At 41.7% G+C, this 23,162-nt stretch overlaps 2 protein-coding genes across 4 annotated transcripts in view; one reads left to right on the top strand and one right to left on the bottom strand.

The window, feature by feature from the left end:
- Positions 1–20,608, bottom strand: part of IFT140 (intraflagellar transport 140) — a 116,155-nt gene extending 95,547 nt beyond the window's left edge. For 2 of the 3 annotated variants that reach the window (XM_044433125.1, XM_044433127.1), the window contains exons 1-7: positions 20,530–20,608; positions 13,446–13,638; positions 12,167–12,388; positions 8,836–8,957; positions 7,671–7,813; positions 2,431–2,603; positions 905–996 (exon numbers count right to left, since the gene is read on the bottom strand). In XM_044433125.1, coding sequence (XP_044289060.1) covers positions 905–996; positions 2,431–2,603; positions 7,671–7,813; positions 8,836–8,957; positions 12,167–12,388; positions 13,446–13,592 — 899 coding nt within the window. In that variant the 5' untranslated portion in view covers positions 13,593–13,638; positions 20,530–20,608. Of the gene's footprint in view, positions 1–904; positions 997–2,430; positions 2,604–7,670; positions 7,814–8,835; positions 8,958–12,166; positions 12,389–12,976; positions 13,058–13,445; positions 13,639–20,529 lie in introns of those variants that run through there. The other variant, XM_044433126.1, reaches the window with a different exon arrangement.
- Positions 20,609–20,914: 306 nt separating this feature from the next.
- The window catches only part of CRAMP1 (cramped chromatin regulator homolog 1), a 45,465-nt gene continuing 43,217 nt past the window's right edge, over positions 20,915–23,162 (top strand). Inside the window, exon 1 of the mRNA XM_044433290.1 lies at positions 20,915–21,206. The gene's annotated coding sequence lies outside the window, so the exon portion shown is untranslated. The remainder of the gene's footprint in view (positions 21,207–23,162) is intronic.

Here is a 23,162-nt window from a genome sequence, read left to right as displayed (position 1 = left end):
GGCCAAGCACAATGGCCACTCAGTAGCCGCAAGCTACTAAGCCTTATTCTGGAGTGGCTGCCAAGCGGATATTGTGCAGAGGCTGTAGTCCTTTGAAGGTTACGACGACACAGCATTTGCGCTGTACATTTCAAGGGCTGAAAGCTCTTTATATCCATTCTTTCAATAATCCTTCCAACAGGGCAATATTACTACCACCACATTTAGAGACTTAGGCTGAAACTAAGAGAACAGTTTCCCTAAGGCTACCCAGAGAATTTATGGCAAAGGTGAGTTTCAAGCTTGGCAAGTGCTCAGGTCACATGCTTAGCCAATGTTTTACACCAGCCTTTTGCATATTCATCCGTAAAAGAGGACAAACAGCTCACAATCTGGCAAGGGCCACAAGGAGGCACAAATGGTTATCGCCCAAGTACACTATTCCCCATAATCAAAGTTCTAATGAGAGGTATCAGTAAAAGGAAACGGTGCACACATTTGTCCGTAATGCTAAGCCACAGGCTCATGGTTCACACCCTTCCCCTCCTCTGTCCTTCTCCCATGCTACTGACAGTTGGAATGAACCCAAATTCAGGGTTACTTTAGAAGATGCCTGGCTTGCTGTGCTTAAAAATAACCAACAAGAAACTGTGGTTTAAAAAAACCCCTGTAGTCAATTGGTAAACAAGCCAGCAACAAACCTCAGGTTGTTTCACAGACATGGTTAATAAATTCTATGAACATAACTAGGACCTGTTTAAGTGAAACTGAATACTGGCTTATTCCTCCTCACTGTGTGAACTGGGCACTCCCCCAGGGGCTCCTTTCAGTTCACAAGCATGGTGCTAATTTATGGCTTGGTGTTATGTGCAAATACAGCATAATTAGGAGAAAATGAGCTTCTCCTCAACTAGGTTCTTCATACCTAAGAACTGGTTCGCCGGTAGCAGTGATAAGGAGGCAACGATCAATTAAAATGATATCAGCAGGATGACCCATCTTCCCAGTCAGCTTCACCTGATAATAAACAAAAAATGTTGCGGGGAAACAATGGAAGGATTTCCCAGATAGCTAGGGTAGTTATTTATTGGATGTATATCCCATCCCATTAGCCAGGAAGGTTCTCTGGGCAGGTTACAGGATTATTAAATATGAACTACAACTACAACCCAATTCAACATATGTTTACAATGAGATTCTTTGTTGTTTTGGGTGTGATTGAGTTATCGCAGCTGGAAAGAAACCTTATAGTTAACTATAGACTGGATTCAGACAACATGATAACACAACACTTGAAGGTTGAGTATAGGATGAGTGAGGATTGTCATTGTTGTCATTACTTATTGTGTTAACTAAAGCCAGTTGTGCTACCAAGCCATGGTTTATTAGCCACAAACAACCCATGAAAAGAATACATACTCTTCACTGTTTGTGGTTAGTAACCACAGTTTGTTACTACAAATGGGTAGAGCCAGCAGGATTTTATTTATCTGATTGATTGTTTTATATCCTGCCTTTTTCCTACTAAGGACTCAAGGCAGCTTACATCATTCTCCTCCTCCATCTTATCCCCACAACCACCCTGTGAGGTAGGTTGGGCTGAGAGTCTGTGACTGGCCCAAAGTCACCCAGTTGGCTCCATGGCTGAGCGGGGACTAGAACCCAGATCGTCTGAGTCCCAGTCCCATGCTCTTAACCACTACACCGCACTGGTTGAGACAGGATAATCCATGTCTCAACAACAACCCACATTTCTATGACATTCTACACTCAACTCATATTTAACCCTTACAAGTGCAGGTTCTCCTTTCACTTGAACCCAGTCATATTCTCCTTCATAGCAACCATTTCAGTGTAGGCCATCTATTACTTTCATTTTACAAACTGCAAACTTAGGTTGGGAATACCTCTTCCATAAAGATCCCCCAGGGCTTGGAGGCACACACAAAGTTTCTTCATGCACATAAGATTCCTCATTCACTTCAGTGTCATAAACAGGCAGGGTTGTCACAAAGAATTGTCACAAACAATGAAGCCACTGACAACATCCCTGCTGCTTTAATTTAGGCTGTCCTTTTGAAGATGAACATATAAAGTTGCCTTACATCAATTCATGTACCTTGCAATTGTCTGACAGCAGCTCTCTCAGGCAGATGTCTAAGGAAGTTGGGTATTTTCTACATATGCACACCTGGCTGACTACTGAGCCAAGGCTCTCTTCAGGGCCAAACTGAAATCCTGGGTTTGCCACCATGCATTGGAACAAATTAATCACTACTTTAAGCAAGCTTTTTCTAAACTACATCTTGGCATATTCCTCAATTGGTATAAAATAACCTGCCTTTAAGGTCCTTTTGTGCTGCCTGGAGACCAGTTAGATACCTCAAGGTGCTGCCTGGAGACCTGTTAGTAACCTCTCAAGTACTATATCACAAAGCCTACTGTACCCACCTTGAAGAGCTCCTCTGCTTCTCCTTCAGGAGAAATTTTATAAAGAGATAAGAGAAGAGTCTCTGTTATGACTATTAAGACATCCTTTTCCATGAAGAGCAGCTTTTGAACTGAACTCTCTGTGATCAATACCTGGGTTGTTTTCCCTCTCTCGTTCACATAATGCACTGTACCTGCAATGAAATCAAACTCTGTTGTATACTGGCACGTTATAACATTGCTATAAATCAAAATGACACACCCTAAAAACAAACCCAGCTTAATCATACATGTATATACAAACATGATGAATTTTATTTTTTTAGTATCGTTTTTATTTTTTTAAAAAATCAAACTAATTTTACAATGTTAAATACAAGTTTAAAAAACCTTACAATTAGAATAAAACATAGAACGTTATAATTTAAAAAACAATTAAAATGAGTACCCCATCACTAAGACCATTGGATACATGTTGAAAACTCTATCAAAAGTTCTTTCAAGAAGTTTCCCCCTTTCAAGTTTGCAGTGACTCTTCTGAAGGCTTCAATCCTTTCCCTTTTTTAGTACATATGCAATACATACACCCCAAGTCTCATTAATTTTTTTACATACCCTTTTCTAACTTTAATATCACAAGTTAATATTCCAGACTTCTCTATACCAATCACACAATTGATAGCTATGATTACTTTCCATTTCTTAGCTATGATTAACCTCACATCTGCTTTTAAATTTATTTTTAATTCTTTATTACTCCAATTCAATTGTTTTTTTAATTAAATACTGAAAGTGTGAAAGGGCATATTTCAATATTTAAACTTAACACATTGCTACTCTCTTTAAAAACTTCTTTCCTAAACTTCATTATATATTCACATTCCCACCACATATGAAAATATGTACCCACTCCATGGCCACATCTCCAAGGTAAATTGGAATATTTATTATCTATACAACTTCCTTGGGGTTAGGTACCATTTCCATACTAATTTATAAACATTTCCTTTATTCTTATTGACATATATTTTAATAGCCTCTTAGCTCAAATATTTTCCCAGTCTTCATTACTAATATTCTTTCTCAAATCTGTTTTTCCATGTTGTTTTAAGTGGATCATATTGATCTTGATCTTCTGACCATTTCTTATAAATTTCACTTACTATGCCTTTCATCTGCATATTATCTCGTTTTTCCTTTTCTACAATCATATCTTCAAATTTAGTGTAATCTCTACATCCACCTCTTTTCTTTAACCAATCTCTAGTCCAACATTCTAATTGAATCACATTACTCTAAGCTATTTTTTCTTTTCCTATCTTCCCATTTTTATTAATTATCTCTAACCAATCTTTTAACTTAATAATTTGTTCATTTTTTAGTATTTTGCCCAAAGGTTTTCACAAATTAGATGGAAATGCTTCTAATTCAGTATTTGGATATAGTGGTGGGATTGATGGCATGAATTTTTCCTAATACTTACTCCAAATCTGTAATACATATTTTAAGGAAAGGATTTTCTACCTTTTTAATAATATTTTGTTATCATTTTGACAAAAATATTTGTCAAGGATCCTTCTAGTTGAAAAAATATAATTTTAGCCATATTACCATATCAGGTTGTAATATAATATCTGGTACATACCTCATTTGATTTGCTATTTAATATAACTTTACATTATCACCCTATCTGTTGTGATCCATACCATCTTTTTTTTAATTTATCCTTGCTTTTTTTATTCCCATTACAAAATTAATTGACCATATCTTGCATTCTTTTAATTCTTTACCTGCTATCTTAATCAGTAACATCATAAAAAGAAAATTTATCTCAGGCAAGATTTTCTTTTTACATATCGCTATTCTACCAAACCAAGATAATCCAATTTTCCTAAATTCATTCATTTTCTCTGAAGCAGTTGGTGTGGGCTTAAGTGGACTTGGGGGATGATGGAGGACAGGAAGGCCTGGAGGAAAGTTGTCCATGGGGTTGTGATGGGACGGACACAACTTTGCAACTAGCAGCAACAACAAAAAAACTGGTCTATAGATTCCTTTTTGAAGTTAGAAACAACTTTAGCCCTCATCCAGTCATCTGGCACTGCCCTCGCTGATTTCTCAAAGATAACAGACTATGGTCCTGAGAGTTTGCTGGCCAGTTCCTTTATTGCTTCAGGATGTAACTCATCCAGCCCTGAAGATGTGAACTTAACCATTTGTTTCTTAAACTCCAGCTTCAATCTTGACCCTTTGGTTTGTACTTCATTTCTGCCAGGGAGGTCATAGATCTGTTTTTGTGAAAAGACTGAGCCAAAGTAGAAATTGAACACTTCAGCTTTTTTTTCATTATCTGTTATCAATTTTGTCACTGAGAATTTGATCCACATTTCTTTTCTCTGTCATTTACTGTCAACATACCTGAAACAACAACATGCCTTTCTGTTGATTTTCAGATCCCTTGCTAGCCTCAGCTCATTCTCAGTTTTAGTCTTCTTGATGTCAGGGTGCGGGCCAGTGAGGGGAGGTGCCAGTGGGCGCAGGCTGGTGAAGCAGTGGGGGCGGGCATGCAACGAGGTGGCAGCGGGTGCACATGCAGTGAGGCAGCAGTTTGCTCAGTCACGGATCTCCAAACGAGTCCAAAACGATCTCCGAGCGAGCAAGCCTGATCAAATTTGCAGATGATACTAAAATGGGGGGAGTGGCCACAACTGAGGAGCAGGCACTCCAGATCCAAAAGGATCTGGACAGACTACGGAAGTGGGCAGGAGACAACAGGATGGCGTTTAATGTGGTCTTCCACCTGGGGCATACGAATGGGTGCCATAAGTACAGGTTAGGGGGCAAGTGGCTAGAGAGCAGCACTTGTGAAAGGAATCTTGTGGCTCTGGTCTACTGCAAGCTAAACATGAGTCAGCAGTGTGACGTGGCAGTCAAGAGGGCAAACGCTACCCTTGGTTGCATAGCCAGAAGCATGGCTTCTAGATCGAGAGAGGTATTACTGCCACTCTATATGACTCTGATGTGCATGCAACTGGAGTACTGTGTTCATTTCTGGGCCCCTCATTACAGGAAGGATACAGCCAAGTTAGAGTCAGTGCAGTGTAGGGCCATGAGGATGGAGGCCAGATTGCGGGGAAAGCAATGAAGTGAGACTGAGGGAACTGGGTCTTTTCAGCCTGGAGGAGACTCCAAAGGGATCTGTTGGCAACATATAGGTATGTGAGGGGATGTCACACAGAGGTGGGTAGAGACCTGTTCTCCCCTGCAGAGGAGGGCAGGACGTGCTCCAACAGAGCCAAGCTCAAGGAACCAAGATTCAATTTGGATGCCAGGAAGTACTTCCTGACAGTTGGGACCCCAAGGGTATGGAATGGGCATCCATGGGAGGTGGTTGAAGCCCCATGGGTGAGGATATTCAAGGGGCACATGGTAGGCATGGTAGGCATGTTGTGAGAGGAGCCAGCTAGAGCAGGGGATCAGACTAGATGGCCTGGGAGGCCCCTTCCCACTTGCTCTGTTTCTATGTTCCCTTCCTCCACTTTCTGTGAAAGAAAGTTATCCAGCACGCATGACAAGAATTCCTTGGAGGGGCTACTTTTGGCAGAATTTGTCTCCCAACAGATGTTGGGATAATTGAGGTCCCCCATTACTACATCACGCTCCCTTGAAATAATGACAATTTGGTTAACAAAAATGTGATCCTCGTCTTCTCCATGATTGGGTGGTTGGTAGCAGACTCTGAATAGCATGCATGTTCCTTGTATTCCTTGACACATTTATTTTGATAAAGATGCTTTCAATCAAGGTACCAGGCTCAATTTCCTATACTTCCATGCAAGGATAAACATTTTTAACATCGCATGCAACTCCACCTCCTTTCTTATTTCTTCTATCCTTTTTGAACAAATTAAATGAAATCTGTATTGGAAGAATTACTTAGAGTATGACCAACTGCAGAGGGGACTCTGCTTGCACAAGCATCTCATATAGCATGCCAAACATTTGATGGAGAGACTAAAAAACAAATGACTGGAAAATCTAGATAAGTGGAACTCCACTGTAGAAGTTGTAATCTCATTAGAAGCCCAGGACAAACATGTGATTCATTTAAAAGTATCAAGTGGACAGGAACGGTTTTCATGCCCCATCTTGAAAATATGTCTTTAGCCAATCCCATTTCACTTGGGCACTGCAATACGAACTGCTGGATACCATTATGTAAGACCACCCACTGTTTCAAGATCCTCTCTAATACCTGGGAAACGGCTGCTTCAAAGTATAATTGCCTATAGACTTTGCCTAAAGACTTTGCTGTAGATCCACACAAAGGGCTAACCAAAAAAGTTAGTAAGAGCTGCACTAACATGAGTGTACAAAACAGATTTAAAATCCAAAAAGAAAAGGCAACAAAGAATTCATTCACTATAAAGAAGATACAGAGAACAGTACTGAAACAAATGTTATTTGGTTTAATATTAGCAGCATGAAAATGCTGTTAATGTGGGAGAGTAACACGTAGTCTTTAGAGAATTCAAAGAGCTCTTCCCTCCCACCTCATTCCAGAGGCAGTAGCTTGGTGTCTCATAATGCATAGTTTGGCTTTCAAAAGCTGTGGAAAAAGGAACAATTGCATGATTTTAAAAACACACATCTTCCATTTGCCAGCAGATGGGGCTGTGTGCCTCCAAATTAGCTTGTGTAAGATAAGCAGAGTGCTAAGACTGGCTTTGCAAAAGCTTATTACCATGCACCAAATGCACATATGCGTGTATGCACTTGCAAGATTTGAAAACACATCTCTATTGTTCCCTTTTCATCTTCACAAAGGAAATGTGAAACAGCATAAAGCATATTTTATAACAATGGGTTATTAAGATAAATGTGGTATTTTCATTTTGTTAGTATTCTCCAGCAAACTTTTACCCCACTTTTCAACAAATCTTCACTGTGATTTTTGAGAAATAAAATTGGATTGAGTTAAACAAAAACTATTTTAAAATCAGGTGATCCAGTAACAAAGTCTGCTACCATAAATGGTCTTTGTTTAACTGAACAAAACAGGACTAAAGCAGCTAATGTGTAAATAGGCATTTCAGCATTCCAGCTGCCAAAAAAAAGACTCTTTGACCTCAAGAATGGGAGCTAATCTCTTGAGATTATAGAGGCTATCATTTCCAGAGTTTTACCTTTTCAAAATGTACAGACAGAAAGACCCCAATCATGTGACATTTTCTAATAGGCTACAACAGTTCCGGCCTTACCGTCTGTCATACTGATAAAGAAGGACAACCCTTCTTGGGGTCCCATTTTCAGAGGCATTCCCATTCCAGATTTTCTCCAATTAAACATGTCCAGGGCCTTCTCATCACCACTCACTGCGGCTTTGGCTAGTTGTACCAAGTCCCTGAAGGCAAAAACAAAGCATATTATTTCTGGCTATCTTCTTAGTTTAACTTTCTAATTGAGAAGAAAACAGGTAAGAATTTCCCACCACCAAAAGCAGCAGCCAGCTACCAAAAAAAAAAAAAGGTATCTCACTTCAAGCACAGAACAGAAATGGCCATACTTTTACAAGCATGATTTCCAGCATTAGAATTTTCCCCAATATGGGAAGAACTGAAGGTGATATCTGGCAAAGGCAAACACCAGGTGAACAAAGTCATTTGATTCTGGACTAGTGTCCTACCAAAAGTTCTGCATGGACACTTTTCAGCATGTTTGCAAGGATAAGGGACAAAAAGAGGTGGTAAAAAATGTTTCAGTCTTGAGTGGGCTGAAGTACTTTAAAAAATGAGTGGTGGATGGTCTTGCATTTATTGTTCAGCAGCACAGGCATATTTCTCCCCTTTTCTTTCTTGCATTCCCTTCTCCAAGTCTCCCAAGATTTCTCCTCTCCTAGAAGGATGAAGACACTCATCCAGTGAAAATACAGAGGACGCCGACGTGACAATTGCCTCCCACTCTGCACTGGATGTCCATAAGCCTCCAAGCTGAGGGGCTTAGAGGCATCCTGACAGGATTGTGCCCTTAGACAGGGATTTAAAAGCAACTAAATATGCAGTAGGATGTAAACAAGAATAATTAACGATGATCAATAACAGGGCAAAAAGATTAGCGATGGGATGCTGAAAACAGAAGGGGGAAATCAGAATCACAGAAACACAAAAGGCTTGGGGATAAGTGATAGTTAATTCCTAGAAGGGATTAAGAGGCAGACAGACAAGACTGGAAAAAGTACAATGGGATGATGGAAAGAGAAGTTGGGAAAATATACAAACAAACAGTATTAAGTGTTACCAGGGCACTCAAATGACATTTGATATAACACAGACACGGAGGAAATTAGCAGGTCTGATTCCAATGGAATTTGTATTCCCTAAAATACAGAAAATTCTGCCAGAAATCTGTCCAGTGTTTTCTACTTACTCGCCCGGAGGGGGTGGCCGGAAGATAGAGTAATTGAGAGGTTTTCCATACTCATGTTTAAGTAAAGGGGGGCCTTGAACTCTACCCCGCTGGTCCATCCTCCATACCACCAAAACGCCAAGCTATAAAAGTTACAAAATATATGAAAGTAGATTGGATAATGTTTTATACTGTGATTTGTACTTTAGGACTGCCTGGAGTGTGTTAGTACATGTTTTTATTTATTCGCTACTTTCCTTATCTTTGTTTAGACAAGCAAGTTATAAATTTTTTGCAACGATGACCACATGAAGAAAACACAGAGAGGGCCAATTTTCACTCATCCTGTGTTATTGTCCAGCTTTTCTGCCATGTACCAAGACAGTTACACACATGCCACTAGTTTGTGCCAAACTCAGTGTGGATCAGTTTTTGTCATTCCATAGTGGAACAACTGACAGGCTTCCCTTGCAAAACCTAATTCATCACAGTGTAATACATAAGAATCTTTGTCTGATAAATACAGCTATAAAGTCATTGCAGACTGAGTGAAAATTGCAGCTGCCATGTCGTAGGAATCATGAATAGGTCCTACAGAGTCAAACTATTCAAGCTACGTGAACAATAAAATTCTCTTGTTTAATGATCACATTTCATCTAATCGCTTCCATATTTTAAAAATAGTCAAGCAAAAATCTTCTGTCCATCTAAAGTGGATTTATCAATCTTCATCTCCATTTTAGGTCAGCTGGTTAATCTATCTTCTTGAAGGATGGATTCTATCCCATTCCAGCTCACAAAGAGAAAGACAAATAACTTTTAAATGCACAATAAAAGCATGACTTTTTTAAAATGCACAAAAGAGTCAGCATTTGCTCCCTAACTACTAAAAAAAAAAAAAAAAAAAATCACACCTCCTCAAGAGAAAGGCCATGGCAATAAACACCTCTGGAGAAGATACAGTGGGTGCACTTAGAACTGACTTACAGTGCAGCCCAGTACAGAATCGCTTGGAATCATATCTCATTATATTCATTGGGAGTTATTTCAGGATAAGCATGTACAGGACTGTGGACTTACAGCAGAAATTCAAGGCCAAACCAAACATTTTAAAAGATATTAACAGCAGTTGCAGTGGAAGAATTCAGATCATGTCTGTGATGGTTGGGGAGAATTTTTTAAAGCATGATCTCTTTGGGCCATTTCCCCTATTAAAAAGATGGTATTAATATGGATATATTTTCCAGGCAATTCCAATTATGGATTTCTCATGTCACCTGGTTCAACCTTCAAGTTTCTGTCATTTCATTTTGCAGATGCAATTTATACAGAGAAGGCATTTTAATGGTGACAAAACAGAACAACTAAGTAATGGAAAAACACCAGGGTTTTTCTTTCCTTTCTAAGAAAATGGGGAAAAGGTCTGTATGAGACCTTCCTGAACTGTTATTTGGATGCTTTTCATCAGACAAGGAGCATGTAACACAGAACATGAAGGAGGACAGCATGTGATGTCACTTCTATTGGGCATGCAGAGAGTGTTTTACACTGGCACTATGATTTTTCACATCAACACAGTGTTCCCTGAAAACAAACAAACACTGATCAGACATACTGAAGCAGACGATCCAACGCCTAGAAAATGGCCTGCATGGAAACATCTTAAGGCATTCTATACTATATGGAGCTTTCCCATTTATATCAGTATAGCTGGCTGCAATCTCACAGCACACATAGCCAAGTGCAGTTTTACAGCAAGAGAATTGTCTATACGTAATTATAAAATCAATACAGTAAGCTAGAAAGGTAATCATGGATATGATTAACTCCTGCAGACTGTGCTAGTCCACCTCCAATCTTATTTAATTAGTGTAGTGACAGAGGGAGCAGGACTGGCCAGGTAAAGGGAATGTGGGACATTGCATTGATTGGTTCTGTTCCTCCTTGGAGGACCATCTCCAGAAGGTGGTACTTAGGGAATGTTGTTCAGTCCTGTGCATTCTCCAGCATGAGTTCCTCAGGGGCCTATTCTGTCCCCCCTGCTATTTATCAGCTACATGAAACTGCTGAGGGATCATCTGGAGTTGCCATCAGTATGCAGATGACACTCGGCTCTATTTCTCCTTTTCATTGTCAGCAAGTGAGGCGGTGGATGTGCTAAACTGTGGGCTGGATGAGAGCCAATAAACTGACAAAGCTGAGATGCTGCTGGTGGATGGTTCCTCTGACTGGATGGGGGATGTTCAATCTGTTCCAGATGGGGTTGCACTCCCCCAAAGGGGCAGGTTCATGGCCTGGGAGTGCTCCTTCACACGTGCTTGTCATTTGAGGCTCAGGTGGCACTGGGGGGTCAGAGTGCCTTCTACCAGCTTTGGCTGATGGCCCAGCTGTGCCCACACCTGGACAGGAATAACCTGGCTTCAGTAATCTGCACTCTGGTAATCTCCACATTACTGCAATGCACTCTACGTGGGGCTGTCCTTGAAGACAGTTCAGAAGCTGCAGCTGGTGCAAAATGTGGCATCCAGACTAAGAACCAGGACTCATAGGTCTGGTTGTGGCCTGTATGCTTCCAGGCCCAATTCATAGGTTTTAACCTATGCAGCACTACACAGCTTAGGGCCACGATACCTGTTGGAACACTTCTCCCAACTCAGATCTACCTGGACACTACACTCAACCTCTGGGGCCTTCCTCCAAGTGCCAATCTCATGAGAGACTCGGAGGGTGGCAACTTGGAGGAGGTGTTTTTCTGTAATCCCCCCCCCACCCCCAATCTTTGGAACAACCTCCTTGCTGTGGTCAGCCTGGAGCCAAATTTGCCATTTTTTCAATGCCCGGTCAAGACAGATCTCTATGCAGAGGTCTTTAATGATGTCCTTGGTTGTCCAGGAGCCTGAGGGGATTATTCTGGTGCTGCTGCTTCTTGCCAGGTCTTCTTCTTTTTATTGTAGTATAACTGATTTCTAAATGATTTTAAATTAATTTTAAATTCTCTTAACATTGTTATTTTATGTTATTTGTATTGTATTTTATTGCGTTGCTTTATACATCATTGCATAAATGATGGCATTGTATAAACGCCAAGAGAGCTTCAGCTACAGGGGGGTATAGAAATGGAATCAATACTAATAAATAATAAACCTCCTGCAGCTTTACAGCCTTTCTGGTCTCCTAGTTACTCAGAACTCTTCATCAGCCCTTATACCAGTGCATGGCTGTTTCCACCCCCCCCGCAGTCACATTCCGCAGAAAATGCTTTTAAGCTTTTACGTTACATAAACAGGCAGACAGGCAGAATACCTGTCAAATTTTACGTTCAACACAGGAGGGTTTGCATTTGGTTACTTACTTTGTCTCCAGAAACTAGACGGGTGCCATTAGTACTCCAGTTGAGGACTGTAATATCAGCGTTGTGGTTAGAGGGGACTGCATGATGCTCCTTGTCTTGCTTGTTTACTACCACCACATCCCCCATCTCACAGCCCACTGCCAGTATCAGTTTGGATGGATGCCAGTTGAGGCAAGTGGCCCGGAAATTTCTCTCCAAATGTGCCTCGGACACATACTCTCCCTGGAAATGATGCGACACAAATAACTTTGGCATTTTTGTGAGCCTTCTGAAAATTCAAACTCTGTTTCCCCTTGAGACAAAACTGCGCTGTACCTTAAGGGTGCATCTGTGATCCCATCAGGTGGGATGTTAAAAGGACTTGCAGGAAAAATTGTTGAGAAAAGCCTCTCACTTTGCTCTTATGGGCTACGTTTAGAATCACAGAATGGTAGAGTTGGAAGGGGTCAATAAGCCCGATGGGTTCAACCCCCTGCTTCCTACAGGGCTCCAAGTTAAAGTGGTGGGCATGTCATTCCTGCCTCCTGCAAAAACTTAACAGGGAATTGGAGAACCACATCCTTTATTGCCTGTCTGCCATGGAGAACTGGTAGCTTCTTTCCTCCATTATAGTTATTGACAAGAGGTAGCAGGAAGGCACAACAGGAACTTTTCACGAATGTGCAGTTTGCAACGGAAACAAACTCATCATTACTATCCTCCATGGAGAAGAAAATGGAGGCAGCTTCCATCTTACACATAGTGATTACATATAAAGCTCCAGGAGTGCCTTGTTGTTTCTGCAAAATCTTAACTGAAGTGGGGGATGACCTTTTCTCCTATATTTGACATCTGGAGGAGACCACAGCAGGGTCAGCTCAGCAGCAAAGACTTCTGTCTTCCTGGAGTTCTCTGTACATACCATAGGATTCAAGGAAGCAAGCAAAAAAGGAAAGAAGGGGGGGGGGGGACACAGTGAAAACATAAGCAATGGTTTGTCTAGTAAACCAGATCAAAATTGCTATCCACTAGTTGAGCCTTCTTGTTCCTTGGATATGGCCCCTGAGGGGGGTGGTTCTGAGAAACCACAAATAAAATGGCAATTGGCTTGCATTCCTGTTCATTCCTTTCTCTCCTTTGGTTTACAAGTTTGCAGGCAAGGACTGCTTTTTCTAATTGCTGCAGAATCTAGAAAACCTTTTAATTAATAATAGTAACAATAATAGCAGGAGAGTATTCAATCACAAGGCAAAAGCAAAACAAAAAACAAGAAAAACCAGGTCACTTTTGGAACACTCACCTGTTCTGGAAAAATATCCACACTGCCACCCGAGTTGGAATTGATGGATGCAACTGCCAAAAATGGCTGGCAGTGGTGCCAAGCTATATGGGAATGGGGTCCACGGGACTGAAGAGCTTCTAGCTGGTGATCAATGTACACAGCCATGATGACTGTTCAAATATATACAAATAAATAACTCATAGCCAAGTAGCTGTAAAATAAGACAAAAGATGGAATGATGCTATTTATATTAAAGTGAGAGTAGGCAACCGCTAGCCCTTGCCCTAATTTCATGCACTCCCCGGGCTCATTTAAAAAAATCCTCTGCATGTGATCAATTCAGGCCTCCAAAGGTGTGAACAGTTCCTTCCCTGGAATACCACTGAGTGAGAAAAAAGCAGGAGAGAGAGAGAAAGGAGTAACAGAAAAAAGTGACAGAGAATAATGGGAAGAGCCAACCCTTTCAACTTTTGGCTCTGGCCTTCCTACCTCTGGCTGCATCCCCACTCAGCACTGACATGCAGACTCTGAGAGATTAGCCAGAAGGAACACAACGCTCAATGGAGGAGGAAAGGTTGTCCACATTTGCATTAAAATGTAGAGAAAACAAATAATAATGTGTTTTGTCTACATAAATATAAGGAATATAAAAAGTTATATTCCTAGCCCACCTCACTACTGTGCAGAGGAGAGGGAAGAACCTAATGGAGGACAGTCAAATATTTAGCAGCTTCACTTCCAGTACCCACTAGCTGCTCAGATGAGCACTTGCTCTGATCAGGACCTGGGAAGGCTGAAGACCTTTGTATATGAAAGAAGGGGGTGTTTGGTTCCTCCTTTATAAGACTGTTGCTGCAGCAAGTCATGCCAAACATGGACATCATGTGCATTTGGAACAAGCATGAAAATCAAAAGACAGAATGGGAAGTGAACAAAAAGATCCTTGCCATGTTATTTAAAAATTAGAAAAAGGAGAGAGTTATGCTTGCAGATTGCCGTTGGGATGGAACTTCTCAGGCTATTTTTTCCTCAATCCATTGGTATTAAAAAGGGACCAAACACACGTAAGTGAAACTTCAGGGAATCTCCAAGGAAGACAATAGGTATTACTAATGTTATCACAGATCAGTGAATTATTTGAATTCCTGCAGATTTCTTTGACAATAATTGTGTACTGTAGTCTATTAATTATGGTGAATTGTGGGACTGAGATAATGGGTAGTAAAGTAATAGAATAATTCAAAGCAAGGATTTGAGAGAAAGGTCAAGGTTTCGTTTTTTGCTTTGTTACTAGCTTGCGAAGAGGCTAAAAGCCCTAGGCAGGCAGCACAGAAACACAGGATTCCAGCTTTTCAGCAGACTACTTTAAAAATATGCAGGCATCTTGAATTTACAGCAGAATTGTACGGATACCTACCAACTTTAATGGGGTTTATTTCCAGGTAAATGTGCACAGGACTGCAGCCCTGGGAAACGTAAAGTGGTGAAACTGTCCACTGTTTTCAATTAAAGATCTTCCAGATGTTGCAAGTTATTAGTTTATGAGGTCTGTAGCACCTTCAAGCCTAACATTTTTTTGTGACATAACCTATTTATGGACAAGAGAGTTCACGTCATCTACAAAACCTAATCCCATATTAAACCCCTTAGTCCAGAGGTTGCCAATGCAGGCACCCCCAATGTACCCATAGAAGGACCCATTCTACCAGTAACACCCAATTTTTAAATTCTAATTTCTAATATGCATACATGGATTCATGGAAAATGCATAGAACTTTCTAGCAAGTATATATAAGCTTCAACAAAAGCAGACCAAATACCCAAAGAGGTATCTATTTGAAGCTAGCTTCTATATGCCATCAGGCAATTCACAGCATTGCGGGAGTGGAGTGTTTATCTAATTTTGCCATATCCATCTTTTAGCTGTCAAAAGGGTACAGCAAATCTATTTCCTCTTCCATTTATTTATTTAAAACATTTGTATGCTGCCTAATGTGCCACAGCACCTCTGGGTGGCTCACAATCATAAGATAAAAACCACAATAAAAAAACTAATTACATCGATTAAAAATACAATACTAATAAAATACAAAACAAACCCTAATTTCCATGAAGCAGATAATTAATTTTAAAATGAGTATATATTGGTGAATATTAAAGATGATTTCAGTACAAAACTTATCAATAGAATATGTTCCTCCCATAAAACTGATTCAGCTGGTTTGCAATCTCACAGAAGCATACACCACTAAAAACGTCATCAGATGAATCTCACTTAAAGTCAGCCAATATTTCAAAAAGACTTCAATGAACAATAAATCTCATCACAGCACTAAATAATTCTTTAGTTGTGTGAGGGATTTATACCGTACATCTCAAAACAATTCCCATTTGTTGGGAATTTTCTTTGTTTTCTTTGTTACCAACAAAGAAAGCAATGATTAATCCCCCCCCCCCCATGGAGGGAGTTCAACAAACAATGCTTCACAGTCAAAAATCAGAGACACCTTGAAACGAACCTCAACAAATAACCTCAATAAATAGATAAGTTGGTACTGGAGATGTATTCTATGAAGTACCTCAGTTCAAGCCATTTCGGGCTTTAAATGGAAGTATGCTACCCATGGTGAAGCATCCACCTTAGTTGATTCTGGGTATCATGAACCATAAACCCACTGGGTATCTTTGGGTATCCCTCAGTCTAACCTAACTCACAGAGTTGTGGGGATAAAATAGAGGAAGGAGAGTATGTCAGCCACTTTGGATTTCTTTCAGGAAAAATGTGGGATATAAACTTAATAAATAAGCAAAAAACCTGCTGGCAATTTTTAAAAAGTATTGTAATTTTGCAGATAGAAAGGAAGCAGTTGTATATACATTAATGAATTGTGTATCCATTAACAGAGTTGATGCTTATGTTCTGAATTGGGCGTTTAGTTGTTCATTGTAATGCTTTTATTGCTAAATAAGTCTTCATATTGTTGTCTTTTGATATTCTGTGTGGTCATATTTTATTTGTTCTGTATGATGGTACAGTACTGTTGGCTGCTGTGGGCTTCCTTTTGGAGGGATAAGTGGGATATAAACCAACAGGGATGATTGTAGGATTTCCTGCCTTAAGTGCCAAATAAAGTGACCATGCCCACCAACTATGCCACTCAACAGGAGCCGTTTGATGTTTAATGGGCAAGGAAGGCTGATCTGTAGACTTTGGGCTGCATGACAGAAATTTGTCTGGTGAAGGAGGACTTTACCTTCATGGTATCATCATGGCAAAGACAATTTTTACCAACTGAATTCCTATTTGGGACTTAAAGCTGTTAAAAAGCAAAACACAAAAAACAGACAAAAAATAGCCAGCAGCCTTGAAACACAATTTACTATTGGCACTGCTCTTGTATTTATATCCCAACTTTTGTTCTTGCAAGCAACCTGAAGTGGGTTATATCATCCTCATCATCTTCATTTCATCCTCACAACAACCCTATGAGGTACGTTAGACCGAGTCAAGCTTTATGGCGTGAGTAGGGGAATAAAACCAGGGTCTCCCGAGCCCTAGACCAATGGTATAGCCACTGTCATACTCTATTCAGGGTATGAGGCCAGAATAATTTTGCAGTGCCCAAAGCATCACAGACCCTTCTCTTCCTGTCACTGGTATGACCATAACTGAGTGACAGCCATATCTATGTATGTCTGGGACATATCTGCTCTTTTAACTGACCCAGGGTTTTTCTGAAATTGTTTTAGTTTTTAACTGCTTTAAGTTCTATAATGGGATCGTATGATGCTATTGTATACCAATTATTTTGCCTTTTATTATCTATTTTATTATTGAACATGTTATGGATTGTTGTGAACCACTCAGAAAGCTTTTGCTGTTGGGCAGTACAGAAATTAATAATTCAATAATAATAATAATAATAATAATAATAATAATAATTTACATTTCTGTACTGCCCATAGCCAAAGTTTTCTGGCTGAAGGTCTCATTTACAACAAAGTATAAAAACAATAAAATACAATAGCTAAAACATTAACAAAAAAGAAAAATTAAAATAGCATAAAAACATTAAAAGCAATAAAAAAGAGAATAAAAAGACCAAGCCAAGAATAAAAGGCACCTAGATAATCATGTCAGGCCCCTGAATGACTGCTGAATCTTTAAACAACTCCTCAAAATGGCCCGTCTTAACTTGGGGCCAAAAAGATGCCAAATTTGGTGCCAGGTATACCACAGTAGGGAAGTTGGGGGGATCACCACGGAAACAGCCCTCCCCCTAGTTGCCATCCTCCAAGCTTCTTGAGGGGTTGGCAATAGGAGGAAGGCCCCAAAGGATCAACTGAAAATAGGAGTAATATTGGGTAAAACCCATAGACATCAGCACCACAAGCAAGTAGCTGAAGATTAGCACAAAACTCAATTGCTAGGAAAGATCCTGGGGGCAGAGGAGACTTTCACCCCGTTAAAAATTAGGTGCTGCATACTTGGGGTTGGTGTTAAAGCGCAAGCTCTTGGACACCTGCCATACCTAGGGGCCTTTTATCACCATAGCCTGACTCAACTGTTGCCAGGGAAGACGGGAACCTCCCAGGCCTGCAAGCCACCGTCATCAGTCCCATTCACACACCTGCCTTCTAGCTCTAGGTAGTGCAGGAGCAGTGGGAACGGAGAAATAATAAATCAGCTGAGGACATGCTGCCAGCTCACCACTCCAAAAGCCGATAAACAACCTGCTCCTATTAGCAGTACACACACACACACACAGCCAACAGAGGCACACATGTGAAGGAACGCTATGCTCTTAAAAATCCTAGGGCCGAGAGGAGTGATTTCTAACCACACCAGTCAAAGCATATTTACTGGTAAGGAAATTAATTCAAAAGGATGAGCCTTCCTTTCCAGCCTGTGGACAGGCTAGAAAAGGTGGTTTATTCCAGCCTGTCTTAAATCACCCAGAAAGCTTTAATAATAAAACATATGCATATGCCCCCAACACAACTTATATTGCATTTGTACTGAAAATCGTGACTTGCGAGTCCGAAGGGGCCTCCCGGGCCATCTAGTCTGACCCCCGGCTCCAGCCGGCTCCGCTCACGACATGCCCACCATGTGGACGTCCAGCCTATCCTTGAACACCCTCACCGATGGGATAAGTTTGTTAGATTTGAAAAGTCATTTGAAAAGAACGACTTTCCTCAGGACCTCCCAGTGAGCTCTTGGAATTAGACCCCATTCCTAGGCCGGTGAGGTTGGTGGGGACCTCAGATAAGGCCGCGCGGGTGGAGGCGCCCCACTGCTGGGAATTCCCTTCGTTTTCCCCACAGGAATGACTCACCTGCGCCCTCAGCACACCACGAGCATCGCGGAAACAGCCTCCTCGGGACCGACGCGCCCCTCCAGCCGCCTCCGGGACCCCAACACGGAAAGCCTTTCCCCTCCGCCGCTCGCAGCAGGGACTGGCCCGAGGCCTCCTCCAACCGCCACCTGAGCAACTTGTCCGGAAAAGCAGGGGCAGCGCCTCCCTTCCCCCAGGTAAGGTCGCCTCCGACTCGCGCAGCGCCGCCTCAGCCGGTAAGGCGCGAGAGAGCGGCCTGGCGGGCCTCGACCGCCAGCTCAAGCGGAGGCTTCGCGTTGCCCCTGACAACGGCCGGCACCCCCCGCTACGGAAATACCCGAAGCGGTGGCCGAACAGACGCGGCGTCTCCCGAACGGGCCGTTTTACGGAAATTCCCGAACGCTGCCTCGTAGGATCGGGCTGATGCAGAAGAAAGCAAACGGAGGATCACTCTCCGCTGGAATGTACCATTTCTGGTTCTTGGTGGGGAATCTGATTAAAGTTCTGCAGGAGAAGGTTCCTACGTGAAGGAGGTTAGCATTTCAGAGGAGACGGGTTCAGCCTACCTTTCTCTTTGTGTGCAAAGAACAGTGTGGACTTTTCTTATTGTACGTCGTCCTCGTTACTTGGGGTGGTAGTTGTTTGTTCTTTCGTGTTTACAAAGCACCCTGAGAAAATCAACTAAATAAAGAAATGGACCGTAACTCAAGGACAGAGCACATGGGTTGCATATAGAAGGTTCCAGGTTCTATTCCGGGCGCCTGCTAGTAGAACTGGGAAAGTTCAACTGCGGTGAACACAATGCTGAGTTATTACTAAATGCTGGTTTGCAATAAGACGGCTTCCATGTTCCCAACACATCACTCGCTCCCGACTACTGGAGTAATACCGCAGCACCTCCCTCGCAAGCGTTTACCACTTGATTCTGCTGAATCGAAGATAAACGGGTCCTTTAATTTTAGTCCGTCCGCCAACAGCCGCGGATCTGAAAGCTCTTTGCAATGAATTAGTGAAAGCAAGCATTCTGTGGTAAACCACTGAATTACCAAGCACAGAGTGTGAAGCTAATGCTCGCAAGCAATATTTGTGTTAATTTTATGGCAACTTTATTCTGTTAATTATTTTAAGCAGAGTGTTACGCAAACAGCAAATAATCTTAGAAAACCTTTGAGACTAAGGGTGCAATCCGATGCACGTTTATACAACGTGGCTGCCTGGGGCATGACGGGAGTTGTATTAGAATGGAATCCTATCCACGTTTAGACATTTATTATTGCACAAGCTTTTCTAGAGTCGAATCCACATGATATTAGACGGATGCACAACAAATTTGTTAGGATCGTGCTGTAAAAGCTATTCCGGTCTATTCATAAAGAAATCCCACGGCGACCAATAGTGCTTTCTCCCAGGAAAGCAGGATTGCAGCCTTAAAAGCGCCACAACTAGGAACAACACTTCGTGCATCTGAAGGGGGAATCTCTCGTTCACACTAAATAAATAAGATAAATAAATAAATAAAATATAAGTGGCGGACCTATGCAAGTTTAGATAGAAAAAGTGTAGGAGTTTTTTCTGCAGAAATATGCATAGGATTGGACCTTTAATCTTTTAGTAACTGCAATTGAAAAGCGGTTACTTCGGAGCAGTCATGTAGACAAAGGACTGTCCTGTAACAGATTACAAGTTGTGCAACTCCAGTGCTGATTGGGGCATGTTGGGAGTTATAGGACTTTTCTTCCTTCTAAATATGCATAAGATAGTACCGTTAATCTTTAAAAAGCCACAAGTCCCTTTTTGCAGACACCGTTGCAACAGATTCCCCAGCGGCATTCCTTCTAGCCTCCAACGCCATCTCCACTTGCCAATCAAAGAAGGAACCTGCCAATGAAAATCTGGGAAGAGCCCCACCAGCTCCTCCTCCAAACGTCATCACTCGTCTCAAGCCAATGAGGAATTACCTCGAACACTTCGACCCCTCTCCCGCCCTCTAACACGTTTTGCTTCCTCCTCCTTCGACTATAGGCTCTTAGCTCCGCCCCCGTCGTTGGTTCCATTCACGCCCAGTGTCATCTGCCGCGCAGCACCTTGATTGGTCACCTTTGCCTCCGCAGCCTACACGCTCGCTTTGGCTGGCCAATGAAGCGGTTTGTTTGGGGTCCGTAGAAGGCGTGGCTCGTCCGCGCGCCCAGCGTGGTCCGTTGATTTCGCTCCGTCGCCTCGTCCCCGACCCTTTCCTTCCCGCCCCTTCGCTGAGCACGGAGACGAGGCGGAAGCGGAAGAAGCCCTTATCAGTCTTTCGCGTCCGAGGAAAGCAAAAACGGAAGGAGTGACAGTCCAAGCGGCGGGGAAAACTTCTTTTGGGTGGTGTTGGAAGAATTGGAACGATTTGGGGGCTGCTGGAATCTGGTACCGGCGCTGCAACGGTGCCTCCATGCATCAGGTAGGATTTGGGCCTAAGTGATCTCCCCTAAGTGAAGCAAAGGATCTCCCCTCGCCACCATTTTCCAGGATGTACAGATGCCCGGAAGACCGTGAAGTGCAACGCTCGGCACTCTAACTGAGGAATAAAATGTCCTGAGATTAGTGAAGGCATCGGGGAAGCGGATCTTAGAAAGAAATGTTTAGATCTTGCATTTAAAAGGATTAGAGAGCGGGAGAAAAGTTGGCGGAATAGCTTAGTGGAGAAGTTATGTTGGGGGGAATCAGTTAGAATATAATTATTGTGCGGTCGCATTTTGGTAGGAATAACGTGAAACTGGAACATTGCCGTTTAGGGAAATAATTGGGATGAAATGCAAGAAAGTGAGAGGGCGTGCTATTTCGGATAAAGTCAGCTCTGCCATGACGCCTTTGCGGAGGGAGGATGGTGCACCAACTTCTGTTCGATTCAGGAATATTGAAACTGACATTCGGTCCTTTTCAGTTTCCTATTTCTGATGCTGAATCTTTAATCAATCATTTGCAGTTGCACTGAATCTTGCAAACTTGTGGTAGTCTGGCAACATCACGGAATAATGTTAAATAAAAATGAAAGATTTTCCAATGTCTGATGATCGTTGCCCATTTGGCTGGACACCTGCCTTATTTATATTGACTAATCTCATATGTGGATAATGATTATACTACTGTATGTTTTTTAATTTTTCAGGAAGAGATGGTGGTTGTTTTTACAAACCCAATAAAAGATCGACATGTCGTTATCACATGCAATCAAACATTTGGTTCCTTCTGATGTTTTCTAGAAGATAAATTTAACTAAAATCACAGGGCTAGCTTCTGTATAAACCTGTTTAATAGAGGTGGAAATAAGGAAGGAGCGATCTGTACTTGGCAAGGTCCCCTTATCTAGCAAAACCATTATGGAAAGATACCTGGAACCTGAAGTGTGGTGACCATTTTGAACTGTGCTGAACCTTTAACCAGAGATTTGAGATAGTTGTTGCTGATGGTTATCTTTTTGATGATGGCTGAATTTTGGTTAGTGTTACGAGAAAGAAATGGTATTTCATATAGACTAGCTTGATCCCATGCCTGTTTATGCAAAAGTAAGTCTCACTGATTTCAAAATGACTTTTAAATAAACGTCTACAGGGTTATGCACTAGTGTGGCACCAAAAGGTGACTTACTTGGAAGTTTTTAAAATCTTTGCCATGCTTTCAAATATTTTGCCATGTGTACAAAAGCCCCCCGCAAAAGCTTTTAATTGTCAGAAGCCCTCTCTATATAACTTTGCACGTGCATTATTTGTGATATGTTTGTGTTTACAAGTGAGAGCAGAAGATACTTTAAGTATTGAATATTTTGTCCCAAGAGATATAACAACAAGGATTTCAGTAGCATCAGGATTCACTACATTGATTTGCATGCTGTTTGCAGCTCTGACACTTTGTTATTTAGGGGATGGCTTGCTGGGGTGGATGGTTTGGTTGGGAGTTCTTTTGAACCTGAGGAGTGAGTGAAAAGTAATTCCAAATGCTAAAAGTTGGTGGTGTACCATTCCCTCCCCCCCAAAAAAAGTAATTGCCTTTGGGAATTCTAAATATGCTCTTTAGCATTAAAAAAAAAATCAAATCAGGGCAAACCCAGGAATAACACTCCCATTTTATTTCAAATGCGAAATAGAACCAAATGTTGATAAGAGCAAGTGGTGCGGATGTGGAATTCGGGAGTCTGGGACAAAAGAGTAAAAGGATTCTGTTGTTTGTTCCGCTGGAAAGCCCTGCCGTAGCGGTGGGGAGAAAGCAGCAGTTTTTCGAGGGAATCGGAAAGGTGCTTAGCAATTTGGGGGTGGGCGGGTGGGTGGGGGAGTTGGAAATCTTTGTAGCCTTGGCCAGTCCCAGTCCTAGAGAGCGAGCGAGAGAGAGAGAGAGAGACACTCGCTTGCAGAGAGCGAGT

The sequence above is a fragment of the Varanus komodoensis genome, unplaced genomic scaffold (assembly GCF_004798865.1).
Source record: "Varanus komodoensis strain SLA01 unplaced genomic scaffold, ASM479886v1 scaffold26, whole genome shotgun sequence".
Classification (NCBI taxonomy): Eukaryota; Metazoa; Chordata; class Lepidosauria; order Squamata; family Varanidae; genus Varanus; species Varanus komodoensis.
The sequence above is the reverse complement of the archived record's forward strand: the minus strand, read 5'-3'. Positions and strand labels throughout refer to the sequence as shown.